The sequence below is a fragment of the Talpa occidentalis genome, unplaced genomic scaffold (genome assembly GCF_014898055.3).
Source record: "Talpa occidentalis isolate TD23 unplaced genomic scaffold, MPIMG_talOcc4v2.1 talOcc4.14, whole genome shotgun sequence".
Taxonomy (NCBI): Eukaryota; Metazoa; Chordata; class Mammalia; order Eulipotyphla; family Talpidae; genus Talpa; species Talpa occidentalis.
In genome coordinates, this window is record NW_023601433.1 from 4,620,630 (window position 1) to 4,644,372 (window position 23,743).

At 45.2% G+C, this 23,743-nt stretch overlaps 1 protein-coding gene across 1 annotated transcript in view; it reads right to left on the bottom strand.

Annotated features, from left to right (window-relative positions):
- Positions 1-23,743, bottom strand: part of AGBL1 (AGBL carboxypeptidase 1) — a 602,442-nt gene that overhangs the window by 500,882 nt on the left and 77,817 nt on the right. The window contains exons 13-16 of the mRNA XM_054695456.1: positions 23,523-23,609; positions 20,686-20,834; positions 19,380-19,467; positions 9,713-9,857 (exon numbers count right to left, since the gene is read on the bottom strand). Of these exons, the coding sequence (XP_054551431.1) occupies positions 9,713-9,857; positions 19,380-19,467; positions 20,686-20,834; positions 23,523-23,609 (469 nt within the window). The remainder of the gene's footprint in view (positions 1-9,712; positions 9,858-19,379; positions 19,468-20,685; positions 20,835-23,522; positions 23,610-23,743) is intronic.

Here is a 23,743-nt window from a genome sequence, read left to right on the forward strand (position 1 = left end):
ATAATGGTTCCTCCAAAGATGTCCATGCCCTAACCTTCAGAACCTGTAAATATTTACTTTCCATGGCTCATGGGATTTGCAGATCTGTTTTAGATGAATATCTACTTGAGATGGGGGATTATCGACTTGGGTCCAACCATCACCAGTGCTTATAGTTGCAGAGAACCTGGAGACATCAGCAGGAAAAAGACCCCAGCAGCCCTGGCTGGCTTTGACGACTGAGGAAAGGGGTCGAAAGCCTGTCTCATTCTTCACTTACAAGAACCTTGTGATTATATCGGAACCAACCCGATAACCCAGGATCCTCTCCATTCCCATGATGCTTAACTTCATCACTTCTGCGAAGTCCCTGGTGCCACAGAACGTAACATCTTCACAGCTTCCTGGTGGGACACAGATATCCTTGGGGGGGGCTACTGTTCTGCCCACCACACCAAGGAGGTGATAAACCCAGCTCTGTCTTAGAAACAGATTATTCTGGTGATAGTCCCAGGAGCCAGCACTTGACACAGTTCTAGTCAAAGAAATGGGAAGGAGTATGTGGACCCCATATTCAAGATAAATGAGAATTCAATTGAGACCCATGTGTTCCACCAAATCTTTGTGTATCATTCTTGTCATTGTTCATCCAGTACTGAATGTCAGGCATGAGGAGATGTACCTGCAGTGGAAAGCAGGAGGAGCATCACACACCTGGAGAGACAGGCGGCAGCCAACTGCACACAGATGTACATGCACATGAACACACACAGCACCTATATAACCAGGTAAGTATGAAGCTGAAGAAACCCCAGGGCTGATGACTCTCATAGGCCCATTCGCTGAGATGGCCCATTCGCTCAGCTTCATCTCCCCTGACACACATTTCCTTGTGAAGACAGATTGGAACACCAAACACCATTCCTGGGAGCCCAGAGACCAGCACTGAGCACTTTCCTCGCCTCAGTGAGGATGCTGCCCTGTGTGCAGGATCATGTGTGTGTGTGTGTGTGTGTGTGTGTGTGTGTGTGTGTATGTGTGTAGATAAAGCTAGACATGCACATACACCGATAATCACTATTGGGTCATATTTCCTTCGGCAGCACTAAATGCCAGGGGAAAAGGCATTTAGTGAAAGCAGAAAGGATTAGAATCCACTAAACCCACACCCAGCAAGGCCTCGCTCGGGAGCAAATGTCTTCTACTGCTCAGATACACAAGAGCCCAGAAAACACCACCTGGACATCTTGACTGAGAATGATGCCTCAGAGATGTCCCTCAACTGCTCCAAATCAAACTAAAGGCCATTGGCCTAAAGTCCAGTTAAACAGTGCTCAAGTTGAAATATCTATTGGAGATGGGTCACCCCATAACACAAGGGTTAAAAACTAATTCTTTAGGGAAATAAAACTAACAAATTTGAACGTCATCATCTGTCCTAAGAGAATACGAAAACAAATCATCTAAGACAGGAGCAAAGTAAAATAATATATTAACTTTTTCAACTCGCAGAGACATAATAATATTTAATTCTAAAAAATATAAAGGTAATTTTTAGCAAGATGACTAAGAGGTCAGGGTCTTGAGGCAAATTGCTTTGGTTCCAATTTTAGCTGTGGATTCCCAAGAAGCTATGTAAACTCTTAACCCTCGTGACTCAGTTTTCTCATGTCTAAAATGCAATAAAAATAGCATCGCCTACCTCGCTCAGTGGTAACTCCACTCTAGCCACGTAATGGATGTGGAAAGCGAGTGTGGGAGACATTCATTTTTGGTTGCTATTGTTGATGGAGAAATACAAGTTCAACTATGTTTTAAGGAACTTAGAGAGAAGCAATAGGAGAATTATCGACACCAAAGGAGGGAATCAAAGGAGGTATGGACTGTCCAAGTTTTGTAAGAAAGAAAGGAGAGGGGCAGGACGGGGAATGAAGAGAGGGAGGCAGGAGGGAGCACAGGAAAGGGGAGGGAGGCAGCGAGGTAAGGAAACATGGAGAATAGCAATAACAAGAATGATAAAAATAACCCCCCAAATTATATAATACATAGAAATAGTCCGCCTGATTAAATCGCAAAAATTTTCAGGCTTGTTGTTTAAAATGTCACAACATATTGTATATAAGAAGTAGCTTTAAAGAGGAAAAAATCAGGATGCATATAAAAAACATTCCTAAATTATCTCTTTCTTTTGTTTGCCTCTACTAAAACATTTTAAAAGAGAAATATTGAAACTGAAAGGATGCGCAAATATAAATTAAAGTAGGCATGTCAATAGTAATATATGACAAAGTCATATTCAAGATCAAGTGCATTAAATGAGATTTAAAAATCTTATTATGATAAAGGGCACAACTCACAATGAACATATAAATCTCATAAATCTCAAGAATCAAATAACATAGGATTGAAATATACAACACCAAAATGGCAGAAGGGGGGAAATGTGCCAGGAGTGGGAGACTTTAAGATAATACATCAGTCTTGAGTAAGTCAATTGTGCAAAAAGAATGGTCTGGAGCATTTGAACAATATTGCTTTTATAGACATATGTCAAATTCTGTTTCTACAGACAAGCTCCCCCCGCCACCCCCACTGCCTACCCCTGGATCTGTAACAAAAATCACTCCTATACAGGCTATAAACATTTTCACCAAAGTTGTTTTTTTAAAGTAGAAATGGCACAAACCACATTTTCTGACAATAAAATATAATTAGACTTGAGTAAAAATGGTCTTTAAAACAGCAAAAATCAAACCACGAGGAAACAGAAAAACATCCCTTGGAAAGGAGCTCCCAGAAATTCATGTATTAAACAGATTAAGTCAGTGTCGTTAAGGCCCGTGTGGAGGCAGTGGACACAGGGACGCAGGGGAGAGGGCCAGGAGCCAGTGGCAACGCCCCAGGGAAGAGGCCCTGCTTCTCCCCCACCCAGGAAAGGGACACTCAGCCCCTTAGTGAAGGGAAGGAAGACAGGGTGGATTTAGGTGCTGCTCCCCGTGACTGTAAACAAATTGCTTTAGCCACTTTTTAAATGTCGGGTTGAAAGCTGCTCTCCACATCGTTTATTATTAAAATCTGCATGGACGAGGTCTTGCCTCACAATCTCAAGATTCCGGGTCCCCAAACCAGAAAAACAACATGATTTGTGGCAGCATCTCCCAAGAGATGCTGTGCTGGGTGCCCCTACGGGCAGGGAGATGGGGGGCAGGATGCACAGCCGAAGCCCTTGAACAGGAGCATTAAATTCAAGCTCCTGCAGACCTTGTCAGACTCTTTGATGTGCCCACAGGCATCCAGGACTCTTAGGAGAAAGGCCAGCCCACAGTGCTCCAGCAGTTCATCTGACCATGAAGCCTCGGGACACGGGGTGCTACAGAACATGCTTCCGGGAACACTGTCTTTGCTGAATTGCTTCTCTGAGGCTCTGTGTTGTCTTGACCATACAAACAATTTGTTTCCTGTTTCATCACGGCTACCCGGGGCCTCACTGAGTCGGATGGATGGAGAGTCCTCTCAAGGGAAGCTTCTACCTGGCTTCGGTGGCGTTGCAAAGTCACACAGAGGAAACAGCTCTTTGGTGCCAAATTTCAAAACAAAAATAAATTTTGTAAATCAAACATGGGGAAAGCAGGGCTCGAGGAAGGTCTGGCCATGGAAGTCATTAAACAAAATTAACCACAAGAGGAACCTGTCCACAGAGGCATGAGCCCAGACACTCTTCATAGCAGCATCTCTGGCATCTTGGCACCAAGCGTGAGGGGAAGCAAAGCCTGAAAACTTTCTTCTCCTGTGACATCTCTGTTAAGTGTTTATTGTTGCAGATTTTAAGATTGATAATATCACAGCCCAACAAATGCTTAGTATCTTCCAGCTTAAGCTCATCTTCCACAACTTGATGCTGTTCACGCCACCACCCCTGCAGCTCTCTGTCGCCCGGTCCTGCCACCCTGGAGTATGCCCCCCGCATGGTTCCACAGAAGCAAGCTGAGCTTCTTGGTGCTCTCCCTTCTGCCACGGTGGCTTTGTCTTGTTCTGAAAAGGACTTTAAGGTGACAAGGTCCACATGGGTCCAGAAATCAGATGGCACCGGGATCATGAGTAAGTAAGGGAGGTTCCAGGTCTAAGGACCAAGGCCCACTGTAATCGCAGCCTGTGGGAGCCACAGGGCAGCAAACTCTACCACTGATGAGAGATACCAGGCTTCTGAGTCAGCCTGCAGCTTCTGCCTTCTCAGCTCTCCTCTTCAAACTTCCCTCAAAGTCTCAGCGCTATCAAGCTGTCGCCAGCCACTGCAACCTGAGTTCGATCCCCGCCAGGGAGCTACCCCCATGGTGCAGCAGACCTCTCCTGTCTCCCTGCTGCTCTCCTCAGCAGTGTATTTCAGTGGATGCACCTGTTCTGCTCCCCACTCTGTCTCTGGTGAGTCCTCTCACCCCCTGTACCTCTGGCCTGCACCCCAATTCTTGTATGCATAATAAAGATAAATCTTAGGGAAAAATACCTTCCCTCAAAGTGTGCAATATGGAGAAATCCAATAAAAGGTCAGGAAAAAGACAAAACTTCCAAGCTGGCCACAGACCTGAGACATCTTGCAGGGGGTGGAGGATGGGTCAAGCCAGGGAAGAGATGAGCACAGGGGACTGTGGTGCTGGGTTACAGACGGGCGTTATGGTGGAGGGAGAATTCTGGGGACCACCCCTGAGGGGAGCAACCAATTACTGTCCAAAACTGAAAAAAAGAAAAGAACTAAATTTATTTTTAAAAATTAAAAAAAAAAAAAAAAACTTCCCTCAAAAACTTTCCTTGACCTCAGCAGATGCCCCTGCTGGTGGCTACTGACATGGAGCCAAGCACTGTCCTCTGAGAATTCGCTCCTGACGGTCCTGTCCTCGCTGAAGGGCTGTGCTGTTTGCCCCCACCTGGGAGAACATCGGTCCCGAGGAGGGAGCCTCTTGTCTTGTGCACGGCCTGCTTCTCGGTGGCCATTTAAACACACTCATCAGAGAACCGGGGGCTTCTCACCACAGGAGAACAAACGACACCTTTAGGCTCCGAGCAGCAAGAATGCGCTATAAGCAGGTTCTAACCAGCCCCGTCAGCCTGTCCCTCTCGCCCAGCGAGGGGTCTTATTTTCAGAGTGAGAAATGACTCGTCTCCTGCTGCCTGCTCACAGATTTGCCAGTTAAATAGAAAAGATCATTTTACTATCCTTTTTCCATTAAAAAATAACAAAATTATACTGTTGATGATTTGGAACAGAGTAAAGAAAAAAATTATTCTAAGCAATCACCCTTAGAAAAGCAGCAGAGGCCTTTGTGTTTACTTCTTTTTAGGTCCCTTAGATGGATGTTTTAACATAATTTTAATTGTATTAGAAGCTGTGGAATGGGCACATAAAATAATCAAATATCATGATACAAGAGCTATTCAAAGCCCTGCTGGTGACTGTCCAGCACCGCTTACTAGACAGAGGAACCTGGCTAACTTCTCCCACCAGTCAAGTGCTTCATCTTCATAACCCCCGACGGGAACTGCTTTTAGGCTCCCAGTTTTACAGATAAAAACCGAGGCTGAGAGCAGTTACATCGTTTGCCCAAGACCACACCTCAAGAAGACACAGAGCCCAGCTTCAAGTTTTTATGATCAATAGTATCACAGCTCAATAAATGCCTAATATCTCCCAGCTGAAGCTCATGTTCCGTAGCCCATCGCTGTTCACGCCACGTCTCCCACGGCTCTCAGTGGCCTGTCTGGCCCTAGCTCGTGTTCCTGCATTGTTGTACTATAGGCCCGGGAGGTCTTGGGGTCGATGGCGCCATCTCTCCTGATGCTGACGCCTTTCCCTTTCACATTCAACTCTCCCACACCAGGACCCTCGGTTGGTGCCTGCCCTTTGGGGCACCCCTCCGAAGGCAGCCTCTGCCTGTGGATAGCCTGGGAGCACCGACGTGGGACCTGCCCGCAGCATCTCTGCTCTGCCACGTGTGAGTCAACGTTTCGCACTTGACATGTTTTAAACTCTTAGAATATAGAGATTGTGCAATGGTATTCTAGTTCTCTCTTTTCTCTCTCTCCCTTGATCTCCCTATACCTTACCTTACTCCATTTCATCTCTAAAGATGATGGCAGAAGTATCCACCATCATCTTGAGAGATGTGTCTGGTGAAAAAACCCGCTCTATTTCTTTAAAGTCTTGAACTCTCCCAACATTTGGATTCTACTGTGCATAATCCCACTGTCTAGTCTCTTGCCAATTCAGGCAGTTCTAAGTTCTCAATGAGATTCCATTTTCATACCCTTTAAAATGTTTATTGGAAATTCTCTTGGGACCCCACTCTCAACCACTGCTATTGGCAATCCACAAAATAAGCCGAAGACTTTAACAAGTATTGCTAATATAATACTTTAACAACCACTGTAATTATTGATGGCTTGATAGAAATGATTAAAAGAGAATTCCTTTTCCTTGCTTCATAATTATAATAACATTGTATTTCTTCCTTTAGCTTTAGTTTAATACTATAATTTGGACAATTATCCAACAGAGTTCCTGGCAAGCATCAGGAAGATATCAATTTGAAAGGACCAAATACTAATTCTCTTATTATAAGAGAATAATAAGATTTTTTAAAGTTGCAAAATTATATTTGTGTTGAAAAACAGCCAATGTACATGTCGTCTGCTATAAAAATGTCTGTAATCATTAAATATAATCCATATTACAAGAGATTTACAAATTGTGAATTCCACGTAGAAATGTATTTTCCACCCCTCAGCATAAAGCCCAAGTAACCTACAGTTAATTCTGCCCTGGGGGTATCATTCACATTTAATTTATCACTGATCTGCTGGAAGAAAAACTGTTTCTGCTTAAGACATGTCCAAAAAAAAAAAAAAAATGACTAGTATGCATTACAGAGTGTACTCATTCTGTCCATGTTGGGAGGAAGAGTTTTTTTAAGACAAGTCACAGAGTCAATCACTGGCTTAAACCTAGAGAGGACCATGTGTTTTTGGAAATGTGAAACCTAAAATTGAGTATCTATGTTTCTCGCTTTCAAATGACAAATTATCTTTCTTATTCTGTGCTACTCATTTAGGATGAGAAGCTGATTCAAAGTGTGAAACTCCCACGGCCAGGCCTCGGCTGCAACTGGCTTTTCACGTTGAATTTCAGACTTTGAATCAGCTCTTGGGCACCCAACAAGAACTCATCAGCCCCTCGCCGGGTGAAGACGGGTCTGTGGTTGGTGAGCAATCCCATCATCTGCTGACTCCCAGCCACAGTGTCCAGCATTATGGTAAGGACACTCAGCCATCAGGGATGGCTTGACGACTCCCCATGCCTACCAAGGCTGACAACGGTTTTAACAGTTATTATACGTCACAGCCAGCAAGGACGTGGCTCTGAGGCCAGGCCAGGACTCCTCAGTTCCTTCCACATCTTTCTAGAGAGAAGTAAAAAGGGCCCAGAATGGACATCATAGACCAGCCTCAGTCCCTGCTTGGTGACTAGCTAGATGTGGGCTCTCCAGACCCCAGCTTTGGCATCAATGACTGACCAGGGTGAATTAGACCATTTCCTAAGCTCTTTTGATTTCTACCGTTTTATACTACTAGCCACTGAGAATCTCAGCAAGGTCTAAGATAGTCTAAGGCCTAAGATATTCTAACCAATGAAAAGAATAGTGTCCTGGGCCCATGGATCATCACCCCAAAGGAAAAGGCAAACGTGCCTTCCAAAAAAAATTCCCAGGAGACATCACACGTGCAATATTCCACAGGCGAGACAATAAACCAGCTGCTGTGGGGCCGTGAATCTTCCCCATGCTGGGTCCCTCCAGGCAGCAGACATGTTTTATGACAACAGGGCTTGTTACCACAGAGCTTGTGACGCGTGCTGCTTGGATTAACTTCTTGAGATTTCTAAGCATGATACACAAATAATACTAGTTGTGTATCTTTTGCAATCTGGAAAACAGTGAAAATCTCTCCTTAGGCAAGACAGCATCTGGAGGAAAGGACAGATGCATTTTCCCCCAGCAGTTAGCCACGTGGCTTAAGATATGCCTCCTCAATGGAGAAAAATTCTCGTGTGTACCTGAACATCCCTTTTGGAGGGAAAGAGGTTCTGAGTAATTATCTTTTCCAACTCCTTATCACAGACTTCACATAATAAAGCTCTTCCTTCAGGCAAAGCGTTAAATACACTCATACAGGCACCTGTTATTGTAAATATACGAACAACATTTTGCATTAGCACACAGGACAAAAGTGCTAACTAGAAGAAAGCTGAGATTTTTAATCCTCAAAATAGCCAGGAAATAGCCAGGGAAAAGGGAAAGTTAGCCAACTTCTTCAAGTGACAGAAAACTGCAGAGTTGGAGCAGTTTGCTTCACTTTGCCTGGTTTTTGTCTATTTGCAGGGCCAACCAGAATATAAGCCTGCAAGCTTCCAGCCTGGCCCAACTTCTGCTGTGCTGCTCTCGTGAAGCGCTCATGGCCCTTACTTGCCATGATTCAGTGTTATTCTGCCACTCTTCTTGTCCAACCTCAATCCCCCTAGCGGCCTCCAGCCCATCTCCATGGAAACCTCTGGAAAAGCCCCAGTGGCCACTTGCTCATGGACTCAGGGAAATTTTTCCAAACTTCATCTTTTGCCCACTCCCTTCAAAGCATCGATGTCCTATGAATATGCACCCCAGCTTACCCACATGGTTTACCCCATTTCAACTAGAGAATCGCTCCCCAGTCTTAACCATTTCATGCATAATTTCAAGGCCTTTTAAAGTCAGACCCATCGAATGATCAAAGGGCAAGAAACAACAAATGCTATAGAGGATATAGGAGACGGAGCCTGGTACACAGTGGTGGGGTGTGGAGGGACACAGCCCGTGGAGGCAGCCTGGAGAAGACTCAACAGATTCAAAATGGACATTCCATGTGAGGCAACCAGCCCACTTCTGGGAATTTTCCCGAAGAATATGAAAAGACTAAGTCAAAAAGAGGTATCTTCACCCTCCCCCCCACACATTCACTGCAGCATCGTTCACAATAGTCAAGATCTGGAATCAACCTGAATGCCCATCCTCTGAGGAGGGGGACTCACTCAGCTATTTCAAGAAGATGGATGCAGCCATTTGCAACAGTGTGGGCGGACCTGGAGGGTATCATGCAAAGTGAGATAAGCCAGACGGAGGAAGACACTGTGATTTCACTCACACATGGGGAACAGAAAACCAAACAAATGAACTAGATAAAACACAAACGAACATTTAGACGCTAAGACCAAACTGTGGTTACCAGAGTGAAGAGTGAGACACGGGTGGTCTGATAAAGGGATGGGGTGTGTGGTGAGGATAGGACTGGACCTCCAGTGGAGAGCAGACCGCAGCAGATGCATGTGCTGGTTTATAGGGATGGACACCCGAGACATGTTATCAATCCTGTTGCATCAATAAAAGGACTAAAAAAAGTAGAAGGCAGAGGCCCGACCATGCCCTACCTGCTACACCCACCCTGAGGTGAGGAAACCCGAGAGTGTCTGAGACTTCAGAAGCCCCTGGCTATGACCTCAGCCTTGTGGCCTGTCCAGGGAAGGAGAAGGACAAAGGCAAAGCCCAGTCAGCCACCCCAAGCCCGGGCTCACTAGGGAAGGCAGGGCGCTGCCCACAGCATGGCCGGGCCTGCAGGGGGGCTCTCAGGAGTGGCAGTGGTGGAGAGAGGGCGTTACCGTGAGGGCTGAATAAGTGTAGGGGTAGTGGTAGGCCAGGTAGCAGATGTCCCCACTGTGCGGGAAGGTGACGCCAAAGGTCAGGGTGTAATAACACTTCCCAGATGCTCCCCCGGTGGCGGCTGCGCTCTGGCGATAGTGGTTTCTAGAACAGAAAGGAGACGAGAAGAGAATGAGGGGGCGTTGGGGGGAAGTTTCCCTTAGGGTCCTGGACGCTGAAGACCCCATGTGTTAGGTACTGACAAAGTGTTCATCCCCCCAGACACTGTGGGGGTGAAACAGAAAACAGCGACAGGGACAAGAGAGGTCGTGAGGGAATTTGCACAGTGCAGGTTGGTGCCCCCAGCGCCTCCCGTGTGACACAGAGGCCCAGGCATCTGGGTGAAAATGAAAGCCACAGAGCAGAGTCGCTGAGCTGGAAAATAGAAGAAATGGGAGTGATTCTGGCTTTTTCTGGGGTTCTATTGCAGAAAAGCACCGTATTGCCCCAATTTGGGTTCCTCCAACCCCGCCCCCTTGCTATCACATCGCCTCCTTCCCTTCCCACCTGCCAAGAGGGTTATGGGGAAGATCAGTGCACCTGTCATTGTGTGAGTCAGAAGCAACAGCGCAGACAGACTGACTTGTCAAAGGTCGCCAGGCTAGGCGGTCGCCACAGAGGACTCGGACCCAGACCTGACTGCAAAGCCTTTGCTCTTCCCACTCTGCGGCACTTCCTCCCCAAAGAACGCATTTGTCCCCCAAATGTGGTTTGGCTTCTTGTAACTGGAGTGCACATTTTCCCTCATCAAAGATGAAGAACCAATTTTGATACTTCAGAGAACAGTATCAAAGTAAATTGCACCCAGAAGGACATTCCAGGCGAGATTTTCCCAGCCCTGTGGTCACGCGCCCGCCTTGCCTGTGGACGCGGAGCCAGCAAGGCTGCTTCCCTAAGAGACACCCCAATGGTTGCATTCTATTGCGGAAGACACCAGGCCCAGGGGGTGCAACTTGAATCCTCACAAGGCTGGCTCTTGTCCACCGTGCTTTGGAGTTTTATTGAGGGAGAGGGAAGATAGAGCAGATAATTACTGTGCGTTCTTGCAAACTATGAGAAGCGTGGATTTTTCTTTGCTGCCTGTTTGCTACCTTTATGCCACCCCCGACCACAGGGGAAAAAAGAAAAAAAAAAAAAAAACAAATCAAGCAAGCCAGAAAGGAAAAATACAAAATTCAAAGCCTTATTTTGTGAGGTTTGGATATTTATAAAATACCAACTGGGGATGGGGTGAGAGACAAAGATCCCCAGGAACTGGTAGATTGCTCAGGCTTCTGCTTCTGCCACCCAGCAGCCAGGTCACCTGAGGGAAGGCTGAGTATAATGCCAGGAAGGGCACAGAGCTGGTTCTGAGATCCTGCAGACGGGTAAAGGAGAGTTCTGGAGCCCTCGGTCGCTTCTCAGGCTTTTATTGAGCTTTTATGTGAGTGCAGCAACCAGGTACATGGCAGGCAGGGGTGCCAGGGGGCCATTAGGCCAGCAGGCCTCCAAGCCCCCCGCAAGTCTTCAATCTGGGTTTCTCTGGGCTTCTTTCTCCCCTTCTCTCTCCTGCCTCTTTCTCCTGCAGAGCTTCTCTTGGCAGTATCTCCATACTGCTGTCATGGCCCACAGAAGTAAACAACACAACTTATAACAATGTAACAACTGCAGGTGCCCCCTCAGGCAGGGCAATCCTAATGGCAGAGGGCAGAAAAGCCTGAAAACCATTTACCCTACACTGAGCACCTGCCCACCCTCATCTCCACACACCGCTTTCTAGCCTTACGTTAGTGGACCCATTTACTTGGTGGCTACAGGATTAGAAACATCCAAAGAGCATCTTCACCCCCATGCCATCTGGCTCTTGACATCTAATTGGGTCTACTTTCTCCAGATTTCCCCAAAGTTCTGTAGTTTCTCCAGAACTAAGCCTCTGGTTATTAAACAGTAGGTAAAGAAGCAGATGGTGTCTCAGAAAGCAAGCAGGGCACACATGCGCTGCATCTTATTCTCTTTCTATCTCACTGGAAGACTCCCCAGCAAATACACATCCTATTTAAACCCCGTAGAACAGCAGTTGCTGCTCAGTTACCCTCTCCCCAGCCGGAAAGGCCAGCTGAAGTGCAGCAAGGTGGCCAGCGTGGTGGGAATGTTGACAAGCAAAGAGAGGATCACCAGGGGCATGTGTGTGAGCACTTGAACACACACGTATTCGTGAATGCACAGGCAAGCAGACACATCAAGTGCCTGAACATCCCCGTGTTCTTCAGCTGCAGAGAGTGAATTCAGAGCCCAGATCTTCCCTCAACAATAGCAGATGCCGCTAAGGATTGATGGGGTGGTCTCGTTGACATGAGCCTCACTTCTTTTTAGGTTTCCCACGGTGCCATTCAGGAAGCCCAAGTCCCATCCCGGGCACTCCCAAGCTAAGTAAGCTCAGCCTGGCCACTGGACCCCAGGGCAGCGCCAGGAGGAACGAGGGAGCGAGCTGCACAGTGCCTGCCCTGGAGATCTTTCCTCCACGCCAACCAAACCTGCACGCTCAGGGAGGAAGAGCTGCCATTGACAAAGAAAAAGAAGCTTCTGTGAGCCCAGGTTCCATCCTGTAAGGGAAGTATAAGGGATCTGAATGGTACTTTTGGCTACATGATATCTACCTTCTCATACCACCAACGCACACATGCGTGCATGTACGCACACACACACACACATGCTGTCCCTTGGTGGGCAAGATTAAAAGCTCCCCACTGATAAGCCAATCCCTCTCAGGTCAGTTGTAGAATGCTGGAATTTAAGACAAATTGATCGCTTCATTAGGGATGATTTTAGCCAAGCAGATCAGTTACAACCCTCATCTGGGTCTAAACTCTGGCTGAACCAACCGAAAGCAAATGGTAGGTGACCCTGCTGACATCTGGCAGCTGTATTGCAGCGGGAGGGGCCAGGAGAGGACTCTACCTGCAGTGAGACTCTCCCAAGATCTTCTTCTTCCTATTGAAATGTTTGATGAATCCCCAAAGCAAAACCTCGACTCACTACAATTCCATTTGTCCATAACAAAGTCACAGTGAGCCCGTCAACACATTTGATTTCCCGATGATGATATGAATCTGTTGAGGGATGTTTGCAAGGCAGAGACATTCAGCCTTCATATTTTAAGTGACCCCACGTTCCTCCTTTGCATGAGAAATCTTCCTCTGCATGAGAAATCTTCCTCATTCAGCCATCTCCTCTTCTTCCTTGAAGACTCAAGTGTTTCTTCTTCCAGGAAGTCTTCCCTGATTGCCACCCTTTTACATAATTCCAATCACACTGCCTTCCCCCCTGCTAACACTTGAGGGAAGGAATTAATGCTGATTCATTTGTGTCTCTTCATGCTTGGCACAGTACTAAGCAGCTGTTCAGTTAAAAACTGTAGCGTACATGGACCTGAGATTTCAGGAATAATAATTAAGATGCTTAATATATTCTACCTCTCTAATCATAACAATACACTTTCAAGGTACATATTCTTACAAGCACTTTCCAGGCAGGGAAATGTCTCCTGAACAGCATATAACAAGCAAACTAGGCAGGCTTCAGCCCCAAATCCAGGCTTACTCAGAACCAAGATTCTTCTCATTACATGTCCTGTCTCTCAGGAATGGATGAAAGGACATAAGGTCTTTGGATTCTATTCAGCAAGTAAGAATTTGAAGTTTTGGTCATTATAAATCAGGCCGCCTACAAACTTAAGAGTCTGAAATAGCAGAAGGAATGTAAAACAGACCATTGAGACTCCTGAAAATGATCCGTATCACTGGTTGTTTATGCCATTGGTATTTGCAACCACTAAGATGTTTCTCCTAATAATTAATGGTAATTGCTGACATTCATCAAACATCTGCCCTGCACAGGACACTGTTCAAGGTTTTTTACATGCTTTATTTCATTTCATTTAATCTTCAGGTAGATATTTTTCTTATCCCCATTCTAGAGGTAAGAAATCTAAGATGGAGGGCCTCCCCGGTGGCGCAGTGGTTGAGCGCTGGGTTGCGATGCTGCCCGCAGCCTCTGCAGCACTGGTTCGATCCCTGGGCGCCAGCGAGGGTCCCACATGGCGAGCAGACCTCTCCTGCTGCACCCGCTGCTCCCCTCAGCAGTGTACCTCATCAGTCTGCCTGTTCTGTTCCCCATTCTGGCTCTGGTGAATTCTCTCACCCTCCCGCACTTCTGACTGTACCCGGTGCCTGAATAAATAAATAAATAAATCTTAAAAAAAAAAGGAAATCTAAGATGGAAAGAGGTGGGAATAATTTGTCCAAGGTCACACCATCAATGAGGGGTAGAGGATTAATTCCAAGAACTGTCTCTCCTCAGTCTGCCCTGGGGCACCCGGAGAGAGTCAAGTGTCCTCTCGGATCTGCCAGATCCTGGACAGTCCTCGCAGGTCACAGACGGCCGGGTCGGATGCAGCAGGCACCCCACACTCAGTGGGCTCCTTTTGCTTTGCCGCTCCCTGACCATTTATCTTTGACAGGATCTGCGCTTTTATAATCACAAAGCCCTTTCAATGAAGCAAGGCACAAAGTACACAAATGCATAGTTATGAATTCTATCTATTTCCATTTGTACGTAAAAAATATGCTGGGAAGTCATTTTTTTTTTTTCTGCGTGTGCCTGAAATAAGCAAATGCCAAGATGGAGAGTGAATAAGATAATCTTATAATGGCGATGGCTCTATTTAACAAGGGCGCATCATTTCACTTAACAGGATCTAATAAGGCAGAGCAGCCGAGTCGCCTGGCTTCCCCGTGTCTGCGCGTTTCTAATATTCTCTCTAACACCAAATCTCCCTCCTGAGATCCCTCGGCAGGACGCACGCTGGCAGAGCTCCTGTACGACATTCGTCTTCATGAGTGAGCTGTTCCATCTCCGCTCGCGAGCAGAGATAAATGTCAGAAGAGATCAGCCGCTGTGTATTACATGGGCACTCTGAGCGCGGCTTCCCTCCCTCTGCCCTTCAGCACAAAAATTGCTTTAGACCAGCGCTGGGAGAGATTTCTGCAAGGTGCGGGGCTGTGGATGTGAGCAGGGCAAGCAGACTGCGAGGATGTAAATAAAGTGGAAACTAAAACTGGCCTTGCTTACTTTTGTGAGAGGCATGGAAAAACGAGCTACCGACTCTTGTTCCTCCCTCTGCAAGATCACTTTTTATTTTCTGTCCTAGTGCTCTGTAAGGTGGAGGGCAGAGGGGTGCTTCAGCGCAACGGCCAAGAGCCCAAAAGCTCAGGGAGAGCTTATTAGAATGGCTCCTTAAGTTTATTATACTCTTGGAGAGGATGCAGTGAAAAAGGAACTCTCCTACACTGCTGGTGGGAGTGCAAACTGGTCCAACTACTGTGGGAAGCTGTCTGGACGTTCCTCAGTCTACTAAAAATGGAGCTACCATATGATCCGGCAATTCCACTACTGGGGATCTACCCAAAGGACACAAAAACAGTGATTCAAAAGAGCACCTGTACCCCTATGTTTATTGCAGCACTATTTATAATAGGTAAAACCTGGAAACAACTCAAATGCCCAAAAACAGATGACTGGATCAAGAAGATGTGGTCCATATACACCATGGAATATTACCCAGCAATCAAAAAAGATAAACACATGCCATTTGCAGCAACGTGGATGGAGCTTGAAGGAATTATACTCAGTGAAATAAGCCAAAAGGAAAAAGAAAAGTATTGGATGGTTTCACTTATAGCAGGAATATAGGGGAACCAAATAAGACATCAGTGTAAAAAAAAAAAATAACAGTACAAAACACAACAAAGCAAAAACAGACAATTATAAACCAGAGACATCCTGCAGGGGAGAAGGTGGGAGAGGGAGCAGAGGGAGGGAGGCGCACAGGGGACTGCAGTGATGGTGCACAGGTGCCTTGGGGAAAGAAATTCTATGGGGACTACACCTGAGGGGATGGGGGGAAGCAAATATTGTCTAAAAAATTGTAAAAAATGATGAATGTTAAAATAAAAAAATTTTAAAAATTATTATTCTCTGGGCAATAGAAACGAAGTGAAGGTGTGTACAGTATAATATGGACAGTCCATATTGGACACTCTGTGATGGATAAGTGTAGAGTAAACCAGACACTTCTCTGTTGTTTTCTGGGGCTGGGATATGAACAATGCCACACAACAGACATCTGTGGTCTTGCGTGGCGTGTGGTTCAGCATCAGTGGCAGTAGAGGCTCCCGAGTGGGCATGGGGATGGTTCACCACCTCCCTCATTCTTTTGCTTTTATCTTCTGGTACTGAAGTCTGCAGAAGGCACTTCAGTGAATTTTCAGATTACATTATCTAAATTTAGCAAAACTCACAATGTAGACCAACCAGGTCTTTTCATCTGCTTAGAAGTCATATATTGAAGTTAACATTTAATTTTAAGCACAAATGAGCAAGAAAGCGAAAGGATGGACATGACCTATAACATCAGCTCTTTCTCAAAGAATTCTAATGTGTGTAAATATAGTCTAATGAGATCTGGGAAGTTAACCAAAAATTTTCAAAATTATCCCAAAGACTATGTACAACACTAGCTTACGTGGCGAACCTACCCTAAGGAGGTAGCACTGCCTGAGTCAGCAGCAGCATAAAACCCAACAATTAGGTAAGCATTTAAAACTATTATTTGTGTCATCCTTTTCTCACATTTAAAACTCTTAACTTTTTGCATGTTTTCTAGTTACATAATATGGTAGTATAGTCATTGATTAAAACTAATTTACAAAGGGCCTCCCCTGATGGCGCAGCAGTTGAGCCCTGGGCTGTGAAGCTGCCTGCAGCCTCTGCAGCACCAGTTCGATCCCCGGCAGCCAGGCAAGAGTCCCACATGGTGCGCAGACCTCTCCTGCCGTGCCTGCTGCTCCCCTCAGCAGTGTACCTCATCAGTCTGCCTGTTCTGTTCCCCGCTCTGGCTCTGTCCCCTGCTCTGGCTCCCACGCTTCTGACTGTACCCAGTGCTTGTATAAATAAATAAGTCTTAAAAAAAATGATTCATTATTAAAAAAAAAAACTAACTTACAAACAGATATATTGAAGCACATGCAGGTTATGAATACAATGCGGAAAGTACTTTCTAACTGGTAATGATCAGACCCACAAAGCTCTAACTCATCATCACTGCTGTCACTTTGGGAAGGAAATGACTCTCTACTTCCCTCTGAGTGTCCTTTTGTCTTTCTCCCTTCCAGAGGTACATGCAGGGACTGAGACTCGTGGTTTTCCTCACAATGAACTCCCCGGCACCCCCTTTAGAATCCTGCAGAATGTGGTACTAAAGTTAACATCATAACAGAACAGAACTTCTGAGTTTCCGATGATATACTGGAGACAGGAAATACAGAGGGAAAATTCTCCCAAATTAATACACCTGAGAGCATTAAGGTGCGGATGAAACAGAGGCATCTTATAAAGCAGATCAACGCAAAGACAGGGATGGCTAAAAAAGCAGAAAAGCATTGTCTGATCCAAAGCACCCCACAGGAAGGAGAGGTGCTCTGAGCTGTGTTTGAATAGGGCTACACACAACTAGCCTGTTGTTAGACCACATTATTGGAAATGTGTTAACATAATGTGGTGAATAATTGTAAAACAAACTACATTACAATGTAGCAATCTTATCCATTGATCTCTGTTGTATTCATGGCTGGAATGTGAAAAATGAATTACATTATACATTCAAGGTTTTCATGTTACCCCTCTGTTGCTTTTTAATCACATAACAATTGTCTTGTTAATGAATCTAAAAGCTATTAACATTAACGCTGGCTTTCTGCAGGCCAAGCAATGCGTTTGGACTTGTGGGATCTCCTTCCTTTTCCTTCTCGCAGGTTCTTTGTACCCTACACCTGCCCTTCACTCTCCGCCAGCAAGAGGGGCAGCTCCAGAGAGAGGAACTGCTCATTGGGAGGGGATGCTAAGTGTCAAGTGTGCCCCACCTCCTACTAAGCTCCAGAGCCAAGCTGGGCTGCAAGCTGGTCTTCCACATTTATTTTGAGCTACTATGTTCAGAAGACACTAGAAATATTCTTGATACACCAAGGTCCAAATTTAAGTCCTTATTATTTTTTTCTTAAAGACGTGAGCTCTATTACCTTAAGGTGATTTTTAGTCTAAATCTTTTTGGAGATTTAGACTTAAAAAAAAAAAAAATCTGAGGATCTCAAGATAGGGGTTCCAGAGGGTAATTGCCAAACAGGTGAATGAAAAACCCACGAAATTGTCACCTTTCATTATTTTTCTAAAGAACATAATGAAACTACTGCCCAAGTCCACATCCTAATAGGTAAGAATGGAAGCCTGCCAGCTCTTTTTTCGGAGCTGTTAGCCCAGCTCAGGTTTTATAGACCATCCTTATCTCTTTTGCCGACTTTGGCCTTTGTGTCTGATACAGCGACACAATTCTCGACCTTTCCTATCTATCGATGCTGGCATCCTCATAGCCTCAAAAGTCAAGAACATAAGAGCATATACTCTTTTTTTTAATATTGATAGCAATTCTATACCCTAGAATGTCAAATAATAATTTTTTAGGGGCCTTCTTTTTAGAGGCCTGGAAAAAAAAAGACTTAGTTTCTTCAAGAAAATAAGTACAAGCCTATCATTTTCTCGAAGAATCTAGCAATGAGCTAATAATTAATTACATGTTTTCTACGTGTCCTAGCAATTCCTATCTCTTTTCTTAATCAATTTGAATTTTTCCTTTTCCATCAAAAGAAAACGCACACATTAGCAACTTCCAGAATCCATTTCTTTTATCAAAAGATATGAATAATTTAAATGTCATTACAACTTTACAGCATAAATTGATGGACCTGGTTACTGATAAAGTGTTGAAAATGAATTTTTTTAAAGATTTATTTATTTTTTATTTATTTATTTTTTAAGATTTATTTATCTATACAAGAACCGGGGTACAGGCCAGCTGTATGGGAGGGTGAGAGGACTCACCAGAGACAGAGCGGGGAACAGAACAGGCAGACTGACGACATACACTGCTGAGGGGAGCAGCGGGCGAGACAGGAGAGGTCTGCTGCGCCATGTGGGACCCTCGCTGGCCGGCGGGATCGAACCAGCACTGCAGAGACTGTGAACAGCTTCACAGCGCTGTGCTGAACTGCCTGTGCCACCAGGGGAGGCCCTGCAAATGAATTTTGAAAACTCTCCCATTTTTATTTTTTCCTAAAAATCATCTTGTTGAGGAGGAACTGATTTTTAAGTGTACATGTCACAAATTCACTCTCATCTACTTGAAAACTGAAGCATGAGATGGATAAGAATAGACAAAAACATCTCAGACTTTTTGTTCACTGGGACAAATGGAAACAGGTAAAGAATTAAAGCTTGATGCGCTAATCACAGGTTTTTTAATGTATTTAAATCAGACTGATGATTTTTCAGAAAATCACAAGGCATTTCTTGATGTCTATTGTGGGTGCCACTTAATATGCTGATGCTTCTGAAGATCACGTCATGGACACTGGGACATTGTCCACACGATAACAGACAAGCTCAGATTGCTGAGGTTCTAAGATCAACAGAGAAAAGCAGAAAATGGGGAGAGAATGAAAGAACGGAGAGAAGGAAGCTAACAAAACTCTAACTTACTTGTAGTAACAGATGTCGTAGCCTGCCCGTATCCAGGTGGGCCTGCCAAGAAGAGCCTCCTTCACAGAATACAGCGTTGGCTGCATCCCTACAAAAATGAAGGGAGCCTTAATCATGAGGAAAAGAGAAAAGAGATTGTAACAGGCTGAAATCACCCCCAAATACATCTTGGTCTTAATCCCTGGGGTCCAAGAATGTTTGTTTTAGATAGCAAGAGATTTTGTAGTTGCAATTAAAATGAGGATCTTGCAATGGGGAGATTGTACTGGCAGGGTCTAAATGTAACCACAAATGTCTTCCTAAGAAGGAGGCTGAGGGATATTTGAATATAGAGGAGACAGAAAGGCCTGAAGCAGAGAGGAACTTGAAGGCAGCCATCTTTTAAAGAGAGAGGAAGGCGCCAGGAGCCAAGGAATGCAAGGAAGGTAGCTCTAAAAGCTGGAAAGAAAAATGAAATGGAAGCTCCCGTAGATTCTCCTGAAAGAGCATGACCTTGCCAACAACTGAACTTTAACCAGATGAAACTGCTTTTGCAGTTCTAGATTCCAGAATGTGAGAGAATATTTTATCTTGTTTTAAGCCACAAAATTTGTGACAGTTTGTTGCAAAAGCCATCCAAAGTGAATGAAGAGTCAACCACCACGTTCCCTTTCTACACTGGCAAGAGTCTATGAGCCAATGCAAAACAGAGACAGTGCCCTATACTTGGACCTAGAGGTCTTGGAATATTCATTCCTTACTCTAAACCCTCAACAAATTAACACAGGAGTCAGCTGGAGCATGCAGAATTCCCCGCTCCTCGAAATTTTCAAGGCAAATATGGGCACCAAGTTAATCTTTGTCCCTTGAATGTCTCCTCCTATACGGCCACAGGGATTAAAGAGAGTATAAACACTCTCCAGAGTTTTCCTAGAGTGTAAATCAGTTGTCCAACTGGATTATGCTATTCTCCTGTCCTTAACAAACAGGTGAATACATTTACTACTGTGAGGTTCAGAAGATAAAGAATAAATAAGAAAGAGAGCTCGCAGAGCTCAAAAAGTTCAAAGTGGAGCAAGGGAGTCAGGAAATAGTAGAAAGTTATACATAGTATTAATAGCCCACAGCAAAGAGAGAATTTCCTCTCTATTCCATGGAAGAGAGTAGTTAACCACAGCTTGGCTGCCATCTTGCCACACCGGGCAACCAAAATGTGTCAGCCCAACTTCAAACCTTTTGGAAACCCGAGCAGGGCTTCTGGTGATAATCACCCTCACGCGTGACATAATTCCTGGTGTTACTATCTTTATTCCCCAGGAGCTCATACCATAATTGAACTGGCTGTTGGGCTTCTCACAGTTGATGATGTTGAGGCGGTATGGGACAGCAGCCCTCATGCCGCCCACCTGGAAGTAGAACCACTGCTGGTGGTGGGCGCTGTTCACATCTGCATTGACCAGAAGGTCGTATTCAAACCTGCCAAGTCAGGAGCAAGAGGGAGAGTTTAGAGTCTCTAAGGTAGCTTCCAACACTGAGAATCTGCACATCTGGGCTTCCGGATGACAGATCCAAGAGCCAGGAGCTCAGCTGGCTGGTAAGCTCACAATATGGGGCACAGGCTGAGGCTATCCAGGGGAGGGGAACAGTTTCTTCATATTAGAAGAGTCGGTTACACCAGTGCAGCAAATCTTTTATTAGATTGTAATGAAGTTTCTATCCAGCTAGAAAAATGTTAAGTGCGCTACATCCCAGAGAAAATTCAATCACATCTGGTTGGATATGCCATTGCTATTTGATGCTAGATGTTACTTTCCAACCTGAGTCTCCGCCTATGGAAACAGAAATAGTGCCTAACCTTGCAGGGCTGTTTGCAGAGATTGGTAGTGTGTACATATAAATCCCAGCAGACGAACAGGTGCGAATTAGGCTAGCAACGCAGGGGTTATTTGCTCATCTTTCCACTTTTTAACTGATATAGCACATATACAGTAACATGCACAAACATTAAGGAATGGATTTAACTCAATGAATTTAAATAAATGTATCTGGATAGGCCTGTTTGACAATCACCCAGGGTAGGTATAGGGAGGGCATCTCCGTCACCTTAGGGGGCTCATCTGTCCCCTCCCAGTCACTACGTCTCCGAAGGCAATGACTTTTCAGAGTCTTAGCAACAGAATTAACAATACAACTTGATTTAATGTTATTATCAGGCTATTTTGTTTTCAAGAACATTATTGCCCCACCCCTCCTTGAGTTGCTCTTCTAAAAAGGGTGATATATTTGCCCTGGTCCACCCATATTCACCCACTCTGGACCCCTCATGAATGGCGCTGCAGAGTGAGATTTCTGGAAGGGTAGAGATTTGTATGAGACATAGCGGAGCAGAGCTGACTGATGGGCTCCTAACGACATCTCCTAAGCAACACTGTCACCACCGCTCATTAAAACAAGCAAAGAACACAATTCTGGAACGTCTGTGCCCCTCAAATTGTCTGCTGTGCCCACATGTTCTCTGCAAAACACATGATCACAAAAATTCCTCGTCTGTAAGTGGTTTGTTTGCTGCCATCTGACTCTGTTCCCTTGACCACAATGACTGAAGTTTCTGCCTCTGTCAGACAGGTCAGCAACTTAGCCACAGCCTGGACTGGCCCTTGTCCCACTAGTCGACGCCTCTTGAGTTTTCTCTCCTGGATGCTCTGAACTAGATCTATGGAGAAAAGGAGCCATCAAAGCAGGAGCCAGAGGGGAAGTAGAAGCTAAGTTGGCAACACAAACAGAAGAAGGAGAGCAAGGAGGCTTGCGACAAGTGTCTTTCCTTCTTCAGTCCAAGCACCTCAGCTTGTATTTGCTTTACATGTTTGGCTTCCTTGCCATATTTCATGGACAAAAAGAAAAAAGGATCATGCCTGCAAAGGAGAAACTTCAAAAATGACCCGTAAGAGTGCTTGTTGATTGACTGCTTGCCAGGTGCCAGGTAATGTTCTAAGAGCTTCATGTGTGCAATTGAATACTTCCAAAAACCCCTCTGGCATGGTGCTACCACTGTCCCCATCTTGTGGGGGAGGAAATAAAGGAATGCAAATTAGTGAGAAAACTTGCTCAAAGTCCCTAGTTGAAAAAGGGCCAAGTTACCCTGAGTGTCTGATCCCATATTCCCTGACCACACCCCACTGCCTGTTCCAGGCCTTCCTTTCCAAAAGTTCACCCATGAAAGATCAATTTTATACTTTGACTCTTGATAAACAGCAACACCCTTTGCCCCTTTTTTGTTATTGTTGTTAATGTGCTTTTGTAATTCTTTATTTGTGCAGCAGTGTTCAAATTCCGTTACTAAACACTGTGGCACAGGCAATATATTTACCCCAAGATGTTACTAGGATTTAAAAAAAAAAATCCTTATTATCATAACAGTAACCATTTGAAGTTCTTCAAGAACAGTTGGTTATAATTTCTTCAAAACTCTATCTCATTGTGCCAATAAAAAAAAAAAAAACATTGCTTCTTTTTTCTTTTCTTTTAATTTTATTTCTTTCTACTGCCATAGCAGAAAGAAGTGTAACTTAGCAAGAACTATGTCTCTTGTGCCTCTGGCAATTTTGTTTCATCTCCACCCTTCCAGTCTGTACACACTAGATTTTCCTGGCCTACAGAACCTTTTCTGCTCATTAATGCTGGCTGGCAGGTTCTTGGGAGGGCAGGCATCAGCACCCCCCCCCAATGAAAGATGGCTGACCTCACCCTGGAGAGCCCAAGGTTTTTGCCTCCTAAGTACACAGCTGCAGGAGCAATGGGTATGGAAAGGTACAGGAAGAGGGAGGCCTGAGTAGCCCCTGAGAACCAACGCAGAGTCAACAGAAAGTAAACACTAAACTTGTTCTCAGTAAAGTGCTCGCACAGAAAACACACCCATTATTTGAAGCCTCAGGCGCCTTGATGAGCAGTCTCCTCTAGTGGCTACTTGCTCTTCGGCCAGCTAGCCCACCCCCTAGGGGCCCCCTGGGAAGTGCTTGCAGAGGAGACAAGGTCACAGCAGGGTCTGCCCGTATGCATGATAGAAACACTCCCACTAGGGCTGATTTCAAGGTGCCAAGGAGAGGTCACACTGGTGACCTGCCCCCTTGAGCTTCCAGGAGCTGCCCCTGTGTAGTCCTTACTTACTCACGCACACGGATGGCTTTGCGGAGATTTCCTGACTCGAACTTGGAGAAGAACCGCAAGCAGTCGCAAGAGGAGTCCTGCAGGGGCCTGTCAGGAAACAGGAGACATGAACGCAGGAGTCATGGCTATTCTTGAGCACATTCTGGCATGTTTAGATGTAAGAATTCCTTGCAGATCTTTAACCCTTACAGGTCTTTAGGAGGAAGAACGGATGGCTAATA